This window comes from Hyperolius riggenbachi, chromosome 4, assembly GCF_040937935.1.
Source record: "Hyperolius riggenbachi isolate aHypRig1 chromosome 4, aHypRig1.pri, whole genome shotgun sequence".
Taxonomy (NCBI): domain Eukaryota; kingdom Metazoa; phylum Chordata; class Amphibia; order Anura; family Hyperoliidae; genus Hyperolius; species Hyperolius riggenbachi.
In genome coordinates, this window is record NC_090649.1 from 455,405,968 (window position 1) to 455,418,030 (window position 12,063).

At 46.7% G+C, this 12,063-nt stretch overlaps 1 protein-coding gene across 9 annotated transcripts in view; it reads right to left on the bottom strand.

Moving 5' to 3' along the window:
• The window catches only part of ALK (ALK receptor tyrosine kinase), a 942,963-nt gene that overhangs the window by 65,541 nt on the left and 865,359 nt on the right, over positions 1 to 12,063 (bottom strand). For all 9 annotated transcript variants that reach the window (XM_068232762.1, XM_068232763.1, XM_068232765.1 and 6 more), the window contains one exon: positions 7,394 to 7,538. In XM_068232762.1, coding sequence (XP_068088863.1) covers positions 7,394 to 7,538 — 145 coding nt within the window. The remainder of the gene's footprint in view (positions 1 to 7,393; positions 7,539 to 12,063) is intronic.

Consider the following 12,063-nt stretch of genomic DNA (forward strand, 5'->3'; position numbering starts at 1 on the left):
CTGGGTCGATCGTCCCACGTGACACCCCCCCCCCCCCCCCCCCCGCAACAGGCCGACTCTGGGCAACTGGTGTTATTTTAAAAGGAAAAATCCATATCCTTCTTAGTTTAGATTCTCTTTAACCATTTCCCGACCGCCCCCAGCCGATGGGCGGCGGCAAAGTCCGGGCCCAAACGACCGCAATACGGAGTGGCTATGCGGCGATCGCGTCATTCGTGACGCGATCAGCTGCCGGGGACTGGCTCCGCCCAACGTTCGCTGTAACCCGCCGGCCGTTCAGAAGCGCCGGCGGGTTACTAGCACCCGGATCGCCGCTGAAACATTGTATAATAGGCTTTGTAATGTATACAAAGCCTATTATACTGGCTGCCTCCTGCCCTGGTGGTCCCAGTGTCCGAGGGACCACCAGGGCAGGCTGCAGCCACCCTAGTCTGCACCCAAGCACACTGATTCCCCCCCCCCTGCCCCCTGATCGCCCACAGCACCCCTCAGACCCCCCCCCCTGCCCACCCCCCAGACCACTGTTTGCACCCAGTCACCCCCCTAATCACCCATCAATCACTCCCTGTCACTATCTGTCAACGCTATTTTTTTTTATCCCCCCCCCTGCCCACTGCCCCCTCCTGATCACCCCCCCACCCCTCAGATTCTCCCCAGACCCCCCCCCCCCCCCTGTGTACTGTATGCATCTATCCCCCCTGATCACCTGTCAATCACCCGTCAATCACCCCCTGTCACTGCCACCCATCAATCAGCCCCTAACCTGCCCCTTGCGGGCAATCTGATCACCCACCCACACCAATAGATCGCCCGCAGGTCCGACATCAGATCACCTCCCAGGTGCAGTGTTTACATCTCTTCTCTCCTCTAAACACCCACTAATTACCCATCAATCACCCATCAATCACCCCCTATCACCACCTGTCACTGTTACCCATCAGATTAGACCCTAATCTGCCCCTTGCGGGCACCCAATCACCCGCCCACACGCTCAGATTGCCCTCAGACCCCCCCTTATCAATTCGCCAGTGCAATATTTACATCTGTTATTCCCTGTAATAACCCACTGATCACCTGTCAATCACCCATCAATCACCCCCTGTCACTGCCACCCATCAATCACCCCATCAATCACCCCCTGTCACTGCCACCCATCAATCAGCCCCTAACCTGCCCCTTGCGGGCAATCTGATCACCCACCCACACCAATAGATCGCCCACAGGTCCGACATCAGATCACGTCCCAAGTGCAGTGTTTACATCTCTTCTCTCCTCTAAACACCCACTAATTACCCATCAATCACCCCCTATCACCACCTGTCACTGTTACCCATCAAATTAGACCCTAATCTGCCCCTTGCGGGCACCCAATCACCCGCCCAAACCTCAGAACGCCCTCAGAGCCCAGCCCTGATCACCTCGCCAGTGCATTGCTTGCATCTATTTCCCCCCTCTAATCACACCTTGAGACACCCATCAATCACCTCCTGTCACCTCCTAGCACACCTACCCATCAGATCAGGCCCTAATTTGCCCCGTGAGGGCTCCTGATCACTCGGCCAAACCCTCAGATCTCCCTCAGACCCCCTTCCGATCACCTCCCCAGTGCATTGATTGCATCTATTTTCCCCTCTAACCGCCCCCTGAGACACCCATCAATCACCTCCTGTCACCCCCCTAGCACTCCTATCCATCAGATCAGGCCCAATACATCCTGTCATCTAAGAGGCCACCCTGCTTATGACCGTTTCCACAAAATTTGCCCCCTCATAGACCACCTGTCATCAAAATTTGCAGATGCTTATACCCCTGAACAATCATTTTGAGAAATTTGGTTTCCAGACTACTCACAGTTTTGGGCCCGTAAAATTCCAGGGCAGTATAGGAACCCCACAAGTGACCCCATTTTAGAAAGAAGACACCCCAAGGTATTCTGTTAGGTGTATGATGAGTTCATAGAAGATTTTATTTTTTGTCAAAAGTTAGCGGAAATTGGATTTTTATTGTTTTTTTCACAAAGTGTCATTTTTCACTAACTTGTGACAAAAAATAAAATCTTCTATGAACTCACCATACCCCTAAAGGAATACCTTGGGGTGTCTTCTTTCTAAAATGGGGTCACTTGTGGGGTTCCTATACTGCCCTGGCATTTTAGGATCCCTAAACCGTGAGGAGTAGTCTAGAAAACAAATGCCTCAAAATGACCTGTGAATAGGACGTTGGGCCCCTTAGCGCACCTAGGCTGCAAAAAAGTGTCACACATGTGGTATCGCCGTACTCAGAAGAAGTAGTATAATGTGTTTTGGGGTGTATTTTTATACATATCAAATAAAAGAAAAAATAGTCTGCGCTAAGGAAAGTAATTGACTCAAAAGGACGTGGTGCGCTATAACCAATGCACTGCCATACACACAAAATTGTCCCAACAAGATATGTTATTAAGCGCTCAAAAGGTTTGGATAAAGTTCAGTCTTAAATGTCACCACTCAAGTAGTCTTCAATCTGCTGTGAGGTAGACTCTCAAATGTCCAGGAACACAGGACCACTTCCACAATATCCAGCCAACACGTCATAAAGAGAGAAAAATAAAGGACATAGCGTAATCCAATACTTCAAAGATTGCCCACCACCTCTAAAGTGCAAACAACCAGCACCTGGTGCAATGACACACTCCCCCTGTGCGTCCGCACTCACCCAGATAACCTCCAATCGATCCGGAGGTATGGATATGTAGGTATTACGGGGATCCGTGAACCAGTCACGTCGCACATCAGAATAGCCTTCAGCCAATCCGGAAGTGGATATATGCCGGTAATACGGGATTCCGTGAACTAGTCACGTTACCAATCTTAACTCAAAAGGAAGCTCCAATAGTGTAAAACCTTTTAATAAAAATTTAAAAGATACAAGGATGCACTCACAAGGATCCAAAGGTCATGCGCATATAGCAGTTTGCTCTAAGCGGTCCCGGATAGCCGCTGCTGTGTATGCCGCCTCGTCTCCCTGCGTCTCCTCACCAGTGTCGGTCACGTGATGGGCGGAGCTACGCATCACGTGACCGACACTGGTGAGGAGACGCAGGGAGACGAGGCGGCATACACAGCAGCGGCTATCCGGGACCGCTTAGAGCAAACTGCTATATGCGCATGACCTTTGGATCCTTGTGAGTGCATCCTTGTATCTTTTAAATTTTTATTAAAAGGTTTTACACTATTGGAGCTTCCTTTTGAGTTTAGATTGGTAACGTGACTAGTTCACGGAATCCCGTATTACCGGCATATATCCACTTCCGGATTGGCTGAAGGCTATTCTGATGTGCGACGTGACTGGTTCACGGATCCCCGTAATACCTACATATCCATACCTCCGGATCGATTGGAGGTTATCTGGGTGAGTGCGGACGCACAGGGGGAGTGTGTCATTGCACCAGGTGCTGGTTGTTTGCACTTTAGAGGTGGTGGGCAATCTTTGAAGTATTGGATTACGCTATGTCCTTTATTTTTCTCTCTTTATGACGTGTTGGCTGGATATTGTGGAAGTGGTCCTGTGTTCCTGGACATTTGAGAGTCTACCTCACAGCAGATTGAAGACTACTTGAGTGGTGACATTTAAGACTGAACTTTATCCAAACCTTTTGAGCGCTTAATAACATATCTTGTTGGGACTATTTTTATACATACCCATGCTGGGTGGGAGAAATCTCTCTGTAAATGGACAAAAAGTGTGTAAAAAAAATCAAATAATTGTCATTTACAGAGATATTTCTCCCACCCAGCATCTGTATGTGTAAAAATACACCCCAAAACACATTATACTACTTCTGAGTACGGCGATACCACATGTGTGGCACTTTTTTGCACCCTAACTGCGCTAAGGGGCCCAAAGTCCAATGAGTACCTTTAGGATTTCACAGGTCATTTTGCGACATTTGGTTTCAAGACTACTCCTCACGGTTTTGGGCCCGTAAAATGCCAGGGCAGTATAGGAACCCCACAAATGATCCCATTTTAGAAAGAAGAAACCCCAAGGTATTCCGATAGTAGTACGGTGAGTTCATAGAAGATTTTATTTTTTGTCACAAGTTAGCGGAAAATGACACTTTGTGAAAAAAAACAATTAAAATCAATTTCCGCTAACTTGTGACAAAAAAAAAAATCTTCTATGAACTCACCATACTCCTAACGGAATACCTTGGGGTGTCTTCTTTCTAAAATGGGGTAATTTGTGGGGTTCCTATACTGTCCTGGCATTTTAGGGGCCCTAAACCGTGAGGAGTAGTCTTGAAACCAAATTTCTCAAAATGACCTGTGAAATCCTAAAGGTACTCATTGGACTTTGGGCCCCTTAGCGCAGTTAGGGTGCAAAAAAGTGCCACACATGTGGTATCCCCGTACTCAGGAGAAGTAGTATAATGTGTTTTGGGGTGTATTTTTCCACATACCAATGCTGAGTGGGAGAAATATCTCTATAAATAGACAATTGTGTGTAAAAAAAATTAAAAAATTGTCATTTACGGAGATATTTCTCCCACCCAGCATGGGTATGTGTAAAAATACACCCCAAAACACATTATACTACTTCTCCTGAGTACGGCAATACCACATGTGTGGCACTTTTTCGCAGCCTAACTGCGCTAAGGGGCCCAAAGTCCAATGAGCATCTTTAGGCTTTACAGGGGTGCTTACAATTAGGCACCCCCAAAATGCCAGGACAGTGAACACACCCCACAAATGACCCCATTTTGGAAAGTAGACACTTCAAGGTATTCAGAGAGGAGCATAGTGAGTCCGTGGCAGATTTCATTTTTTTTTGTCGCAAGTTAGAAGAAATGGAAACTTTTTTTTCTTTTGTCACAAAGTGTCATTTTCCGCTAACTTGTGACAAAAAATAAAATCTTCTATGAACTCACCATGCCTCTCAGTGAATACTTTGGGATGTCTTCTTTCCAAAATGGGGTCATTTGGGGGGTATTTGTACTATCCTGGAATTTTAGTCCCTCATGAAACCTGACAGGTGCGCAGAAAAGTCAGACATGCTTGAAAATGGGAAAATTCACTTTTGGCACCATAGTTTGTAAACGCTATAACTTTTACCCAAACCAATAAATATACACTGAATGGTTGTTTTTTTTTATCAAAGACATGTAGCAGAATAACTTTCGCACTCAAATGTATAGGAAATTTTACTTTATTTGAAAAATGTCAGCACAGAAAGTTAAAGTCATTTTTTTTGACAAAATTCATGTCTTTTTTGATGAATATAATAAAAAGTAAAACTTGCAGCGGCAATCAAATAGCACCGAAAGAAAGCTGTATTAGTGACAAGAAAAGGAGGTAAAATTCATTTCGGTGGTAGGTTGTATGAGCGAGTAATAAACCGTGAAAGCTGCAGTGGTCTGAATGGAGAAAAAGGCTCTGGTCCTTAAGGGGCGAAAAGACTGTGGTCCTCAAGTGGTTAAATTGACACTGAAGCAAAAACAAATTATGATATAATGGATTGGTTATGTAGTACGGTTAATTACTAGAACATAAATGGTCTTATATTTTTGTTTTCAGTTATATAGTTTTTTTTTTCTTTTTATAACATTGCATCATTCTCTAATATTTGCAGTTTACACACTACTCAGCATTCTAAATGATTTCACAGAGCAGGCCAGTGAACTTTTGAATGGTCCTCTGCAGAAAAAAACAAAATACAGTGACAGACACTTGAGGTAATAAGCTCCAGAAGGCAGAGCTCTCTGCGACTGGAGAGATCAGTGGCTTTTGCATAGATAACTGGAGTTTCTTAACTCTTCCTGTACTGGAAACAATATGAGACTCATATCTCTGCTGCTAATGTTTTATTTCTTAGCTGTACTACACATACAAATCATTATATCATAAGTTTATTGTCACTTCAGATTCCCTTTAACCACTTTAAGACCGTGTCACGCTAATGGGCGTGAATGCGGTGGCTCCCCCAGGACCGCCTAATGCCGATCGTTGTGAAATCCTGGGGGAGTGTTTTGCAGGGAATCGCGCGCGCATCCCCGCTTGGATGACAGAGCTCCACTCCACCTTCAGTCTCCCAGCGGTGATCGCCGCTCGGAGACTGTTAGACGGCGAAACCATCGTCTTTTATGGCTGTACAGCGCTGCGATCTAAGGAAGCTCTGTACTGGGGACAGCGGTGTGACATGGCTGTCCCCTCCATTGGCTTAGGGGTGATCCGCTGAAGCCTATGACAGCCGATCACAGTGATTGGCTGGCAGGGGGAGGGAGGGAGCTAGAGAAAAGGGCCCTGCAGCGAGGCCTTAAAGCTGCAGTGGCCCATTTACAGAAAAATGGCCTGGTCTTTAGGGGGGTTTAACACTGCGGTCCTCAAGTGGTTAAATAAGTAACTTGGAACAGTGGTTAAAAGGAACCTGAAGTGAGAAGAATGAGTCTGCCATCGTTATTCCCTTATAAACAATGCCAGTTGCCCGGCTTCTGTGCTGAAGCTCCGCCTCTAATACTACAAGTCACTGGCCCAGAATGAGCATGCAGATCAGATGCTGTGACTCTGGTGTGACTCCGCTAGCTGCATGCTTGTTGCAGGTGTATGATTTATAAACACAAGCCAAAAGCTCAGCCTGACAATCAGGCAAGTGGGAATGTTTATAAGGGAGTGAAAATGGCAGCCTCCGTATTCCTCTCCCTTCAGGCCAGAGCCAGGACAAGGTCCTCCAGCGCCCAAGGCTGAGACATCAATGTACGCTCCTCCATCATTCCCACCCACCCCAGCCGTCACACACTGATTGCTATTATGGCCCATACTCACGGGCTACAATTGTCGCCCGTGAGTATGGGCCGTCGCACGAGCGCGCACCCCGAACTGTCGCCCGTCGCTGATGTCGCCAGGCGATTGAAAGCTTCAATCGCCTGGCGACAGTCGCCGCCGCAACTCCGCCGCAACTGTCGCTAGTCCGCGTGAGTACGCGGACTAGCGCCAGCAACCTCCATTGAGGTATACGGAGCTTCCAGCGGGGGGAGAAGGAACGTCACGCTCACGTGTGCTGGCGACAGGCCACTTTTGCTGCCCGTGAGTATGGGCCATTAGACTAAGAGGCAGCACAGCCCTCCCCCTTAACACCTTAATCTCTAGTTATCTGGCTTGCAGTCACTGCCATGTATCCCCTTTTCTTATTTCTCTCTGCTGCAAACACACTAGGGGAATGATAGCTGAGTGAGTTGTGCGCCCCCTCCTACACTGCCCCTGAGGCTGGAGCCTCTCTCGCCTCTGCTTCAGGTTCCCTTTAATAATCCGCAAGCTTCTATACAGATGAGGAAAGAGCTGCATGGAGCTGGGAGAAAGTGTGCCACGAAATGGGATTTCATAATAAAGTTATAAATAAATGAATGCAAAGGCCGTACCCGCTGCTCCAGACTTCCCATTCACCCCCGGCACGGTGGAATTACTCTCCAGCCTCTCCGGGTGGACCGTATTCGCTTTTGCCTTATAAGCTCTTCCGCCACTTCCAGCTGCGATTAATAGCGGGATATACCGTCCATCCTCCATCTATGGGAAATCACAGAATACAAGCAAATATTAGTCACAGAGCAGCATAAATTCACACACCTGCTGGGTAAAGTGCAGCAAATCATAAACCGCATTGTCACGCCTAACAACCAATCATAATTCTGCTTCTAAGTAAAATCTGCCAGTCTGTATTAGCTATTGTCACATTACATGCCAGCTGCTGGAATGAACCAGAGACGAAGCACCCTCATGTATTTTACCATATATATCAGTGGGAACATGACCGTAAACACCTACCCTGCTCTCTGTTTCATTCTTCTCTGCTAAATCTGCCTGTTATCAGCCCGATAAGAATCCCGGACTGAGCATTCAGTCTAGCTTTCACAGGAATGATTATAGCGGAGTCAGTCTTCTGTGATATCTTTTCAAGCATAACCTTGCCCCCTTGTGGTTCTGCTTTGCTGCTTCGAGGATAAATAGCAGGAAAGCAGAGCCACAAGGGGGCAGACTTGGGCTTGAAAAGACATCAAAGAAGACTGACTTAGCTATAATCATTCCGGGCAAAGCTAGACTGAATGCTCAGTTGGGGATTCTTGTCAGGGCTGATAACAGGCAGATTTAGCATAGGAGAATGAAACAAAGAGCAGGGTAGGTGTTTACTGTCAAGTTCCCATTGATATATATAGTAAAATACAGGAGGGTGCTTCTTCTTTGGTTCTCTTTAGCAACAGTCTATTATGTGTATAAGACACATCACAAGCTCTAACCACAGGGTGGCGGTGTGTTCTAATAACAGACATTTTACTACATCCTGTGTCTGTTAAAGGAAGTTGTTTCTTTTCTCAGTGTGTATTAGCCAAGAGAACCGTTACCATGAGGCTGATAAATATCTGTTTCTCCTGCATTCTACATTGCTGCACACTAAGAAGCTAGATTACATTTAGCCTTCTAACACCAGCTCGCTATGAAGCACCCACGTTCATATCACGCTCTGTACAGCATCATATAAGGTTATGGTTTAACATTTCCTAAATAGCTCAAAAAATTGGCAAGTAGAATATCGGTAAATTTACCCATATTTTTATTTTATCAAGTACAAATTACAATAGAAAAATAAATCAAATTTTTACAATGAAAAAAAAACGCAAAAATCCATATTTTTACAGTGCAAATTTCCAAAACACACACAAAAAATTGTTATGCCACTTTTGCTCGAAAATTTAACATTTTCATGAAAATTTATGCAAAAACATTATTTGGAATTGCGTTTAACGTCATGGATGCTGCGTGTAGCGTCCAATGTAATTTGCATTTGCGTGGTTCCGTGTTCCCTATGCTGCTCCAATTGCCATGTGACAACAAAACGTCTGGAACCAATGTGAACCGCGAAACGAGCCGACGCAAGCCGTCTGTCTGGACCAGCCCTTATTTCTTTACATTTATTTTCATCTGCTGCTGTGTAGTTTTTTTGTTATTTAGCTTACAGGAACGCCATGCTACTGACAAGCTACGCCAATCTTTCCCGCTCGTTTCCCAGTCATCAGCGTTTTTGTCTGCCAAGCGTAATTGTCAGTTAAACGATGGTGAGTTCTTATTGTATTTCCACCTCCATTCCTCCGAGGAAGCGAGTGAGAATTATTAATAACTTTCGGCTGTTTAATATCCAGTCCTGTGAAGAAAAACCGGACCGCCCCCCCACCCCTTCCCCCCCCCCACCCGACTCCTGTCAGCTACCTGTCCGAGATGTATTCATTTCCTCCAAGTGGGTAAATGGAGGCTGTGGAAAAGGCCAGTGCTTCTGCAACAAGTACTAATTAAAAGTAATTTTTCACCGCCGTTACAGCAGCCCACCGCTGCAGGGATGGCTAAATGGAGAAAGAAGTGCAAAAATAAAATAAAAAATCCATATCATAAATACCAAGATGCCCGATTTGACAGTTATGAAGGATTTTAGTCGGTGTAAAATTCTGTAGTTCAATGCAAATCTGTTTTAGCTGTTTATGTGAACATCTTCGGCCTGCAGAGAGTGGGGGATGAAGGCGGCCATCTTTATTACCTTACAAAAAAATAGCAGTTGCTGCCATGATTTTGGCATCTATGCACTCTCTGATGTGGCTGCGTATCACACATTGATATGTGTAGCTGAAATCCAATCATCAATGTGATAGTGTACTTGGCCCTTAGAGTGGAAGCGGCAAGGTCCTCTCCAGCAGGAGAGGAAGTTTAGATAGAGGAAGGAGCAGAGCCCTTCAGCAGCACAGAGTATATCAGGGGAAGAGAGTTAGATAGAGGAAGGAGCAGAGTTCTCCAGCAGCACAGAGTATATCAGAGGAGGAGAGTTAGATAGAGGAAGGAGCAGAGTTCTCCAGTAGCACAGAGTATATCAGGAGAGTTAGATAGAGGAAGGAGCAGAGCTCTCCAGCAGCACATAGTATATCAGGGGAAGAGAGTTAGATAGAGGAAGGAGCAGAGCCCTCCAGCAGCACAGAGTATATCAGGAGAGTTAGATAGAGGAAGGAGCAGAGCTCTCCAGCAGCACATAGTATATCAGGGGAAGAGAGTTAGATAGAGGAAGGAGCAGAGCCCTTCAGCAGCACATAGTATATCAGGGGAGGAGAGTTAGATAGAGGAAGGAGCAGAGCCCTCCAGCAGCACAGAGTATATCAGGAGAGGAGAGTTAGATAGAGGAAGGAGCAGAGCCCTCCAGCAGCACAGAGTATATCAGGGGAGGAGAGTTAGATAGAGGAAGGAGCAGAGTTCTCCAGTAGCACAGAGTATATCAGGAGAGGGGAGTTAGAGGAAGGAGCAGAGTTCTCCAGTAGCACAGAGTATATCAGGAGAGTTAGATAGAGAAAGGAGCAGAGTCCTCCAGCAGCACAGAGTATATTAGGAGAGGAGAGTTAGACAGAGGAAGGAGCAGAGTCCTCCAGCAGCACAGAGTATATTAGGAGAGGAGAGTTAGACAGAGGAAGGAGCAGAGTCCTCCAGCAGCACAGAGTATATCAGGAGAGGGGAGTTAGATAGAGGAAGGAGCAGAGTCCTCCAGCAGCACAGAGTATATTAGGAGAGGAGAGTTAGATAGAGGAAGGAGCAGAGTCATCCAGCAGCACAGAGTATATCAGAGGAGGAGAGTTAGATAGAGGAAGGAGCAGAGTCCTCCAGCAGCACAGAGTATATCCGGAGGGTTAGATAGAGGAAGGAGCAGAGTCCTCCAGCAGCACAGAGTATATCAGGAGAGGAGAGTTAGATAGAGGAAGGAGCAGAGTCCTCCAGCAGCACAGAGTATATCAGGAGAGGGGAGTTAGATAGAGGAAAGGGCAGAGTCCTCCAGCAGCACAGAGTACATCAGGAGAGGAGAGTTAGACAGAGGAAGGAGCAGAGTCCTCCAGCAGCACAGAGTATATCAGGAGAGGAGAGTTAGATAGCGGAAGTAGCAGAGTCCTCCAGCAGCACATAGTATATCAGGAGAGGAGAGTTAGATAGAGGAAGGAGCAGAGTTCTCCAGCAGCACAGAGTATATCAGGAGAGGAGAGTTAGATAGAGGAAGGAGCAGAGTCCTTCAGCAGCACAGAGTATATCAGGAGAGGAGAGTCAGATAGAGGAAGTAGCAGAGTCCTCCAGCAGCACAGAGTATATCAGGAGAGGAGAGTTAGATAGCGGAAGGAGCAGAGTCCTCCAGCAGCACAGAGTATATCAGGAGAGAAGAGTTAGATAGAGGAAGGAGCAGAGTCCCCCAGCAGCACAGAGTATATCAGGAGAGGAGAGTTAGATAGAGGAAGGAGCAGAGTCCTCCAGCAGCACAGAGTATATCAGGAGAGGAGAGTTAGATAGAGGAAGGAGCAGAGTCCTTCAGCAGCACAGAGTATATCAGGAGAGGAGAGTCAGATAGAGAAAGTAGCAGAGTCCTCCAGCAGCACAGAGTATATCAGGAGAGGAGAGTTAGATAGCGGAAGGAGCAGAGTCCTCCAGCAGCACAGAGTATATCAGGAGAGGAGGGTTAGATAGTGGAAGGAGCAGAGCCCTCCAGCAGCACAGAGTATATCAGGAGAGGAGAGTTAGATAGAGGAAGGAGCAGAGCCCTCCAGCAGCACAGAGTATATCAGGAGAGGAGGGTTAGATAGTGGAAGGAGCAGAGTCCTCCAGCAGCACAAAGTATATCAGGAGAGGAGAGTTAGATAGAGGAAGGAGCAGAGTCCTCCAGCAGCACAGAGTATATCAGGAGAGGAGGGTTAGATAGTGGAAGGAGCAGAGTCCTCCAGCAGCACAGAGTATATCAGGAGAGGAGGGTTAGATAGAGGAAGGAGCAGAGTCCTCCAGCAGCACAGAGTATATCAGGAGAGGGGAGTTAGATAGAGGAAGTAGCAGAGTCCTCCAGCAGCACAGAGTATATCAGGAGAGGAGAGTTAGATAGAGGAAGGAGCAGGGTCATCCAGCAGCACAGAGTATATCAGGAGAGGAGAGTTAGATAGAGGAAGGAGCAGAGTCCTCCAGCAGCACAGAGTATATCAGGAGAGGAGGGTTAGATAGTGGAAGGAGCAGAGTCCTCCAGCAGCACAGAGTATAT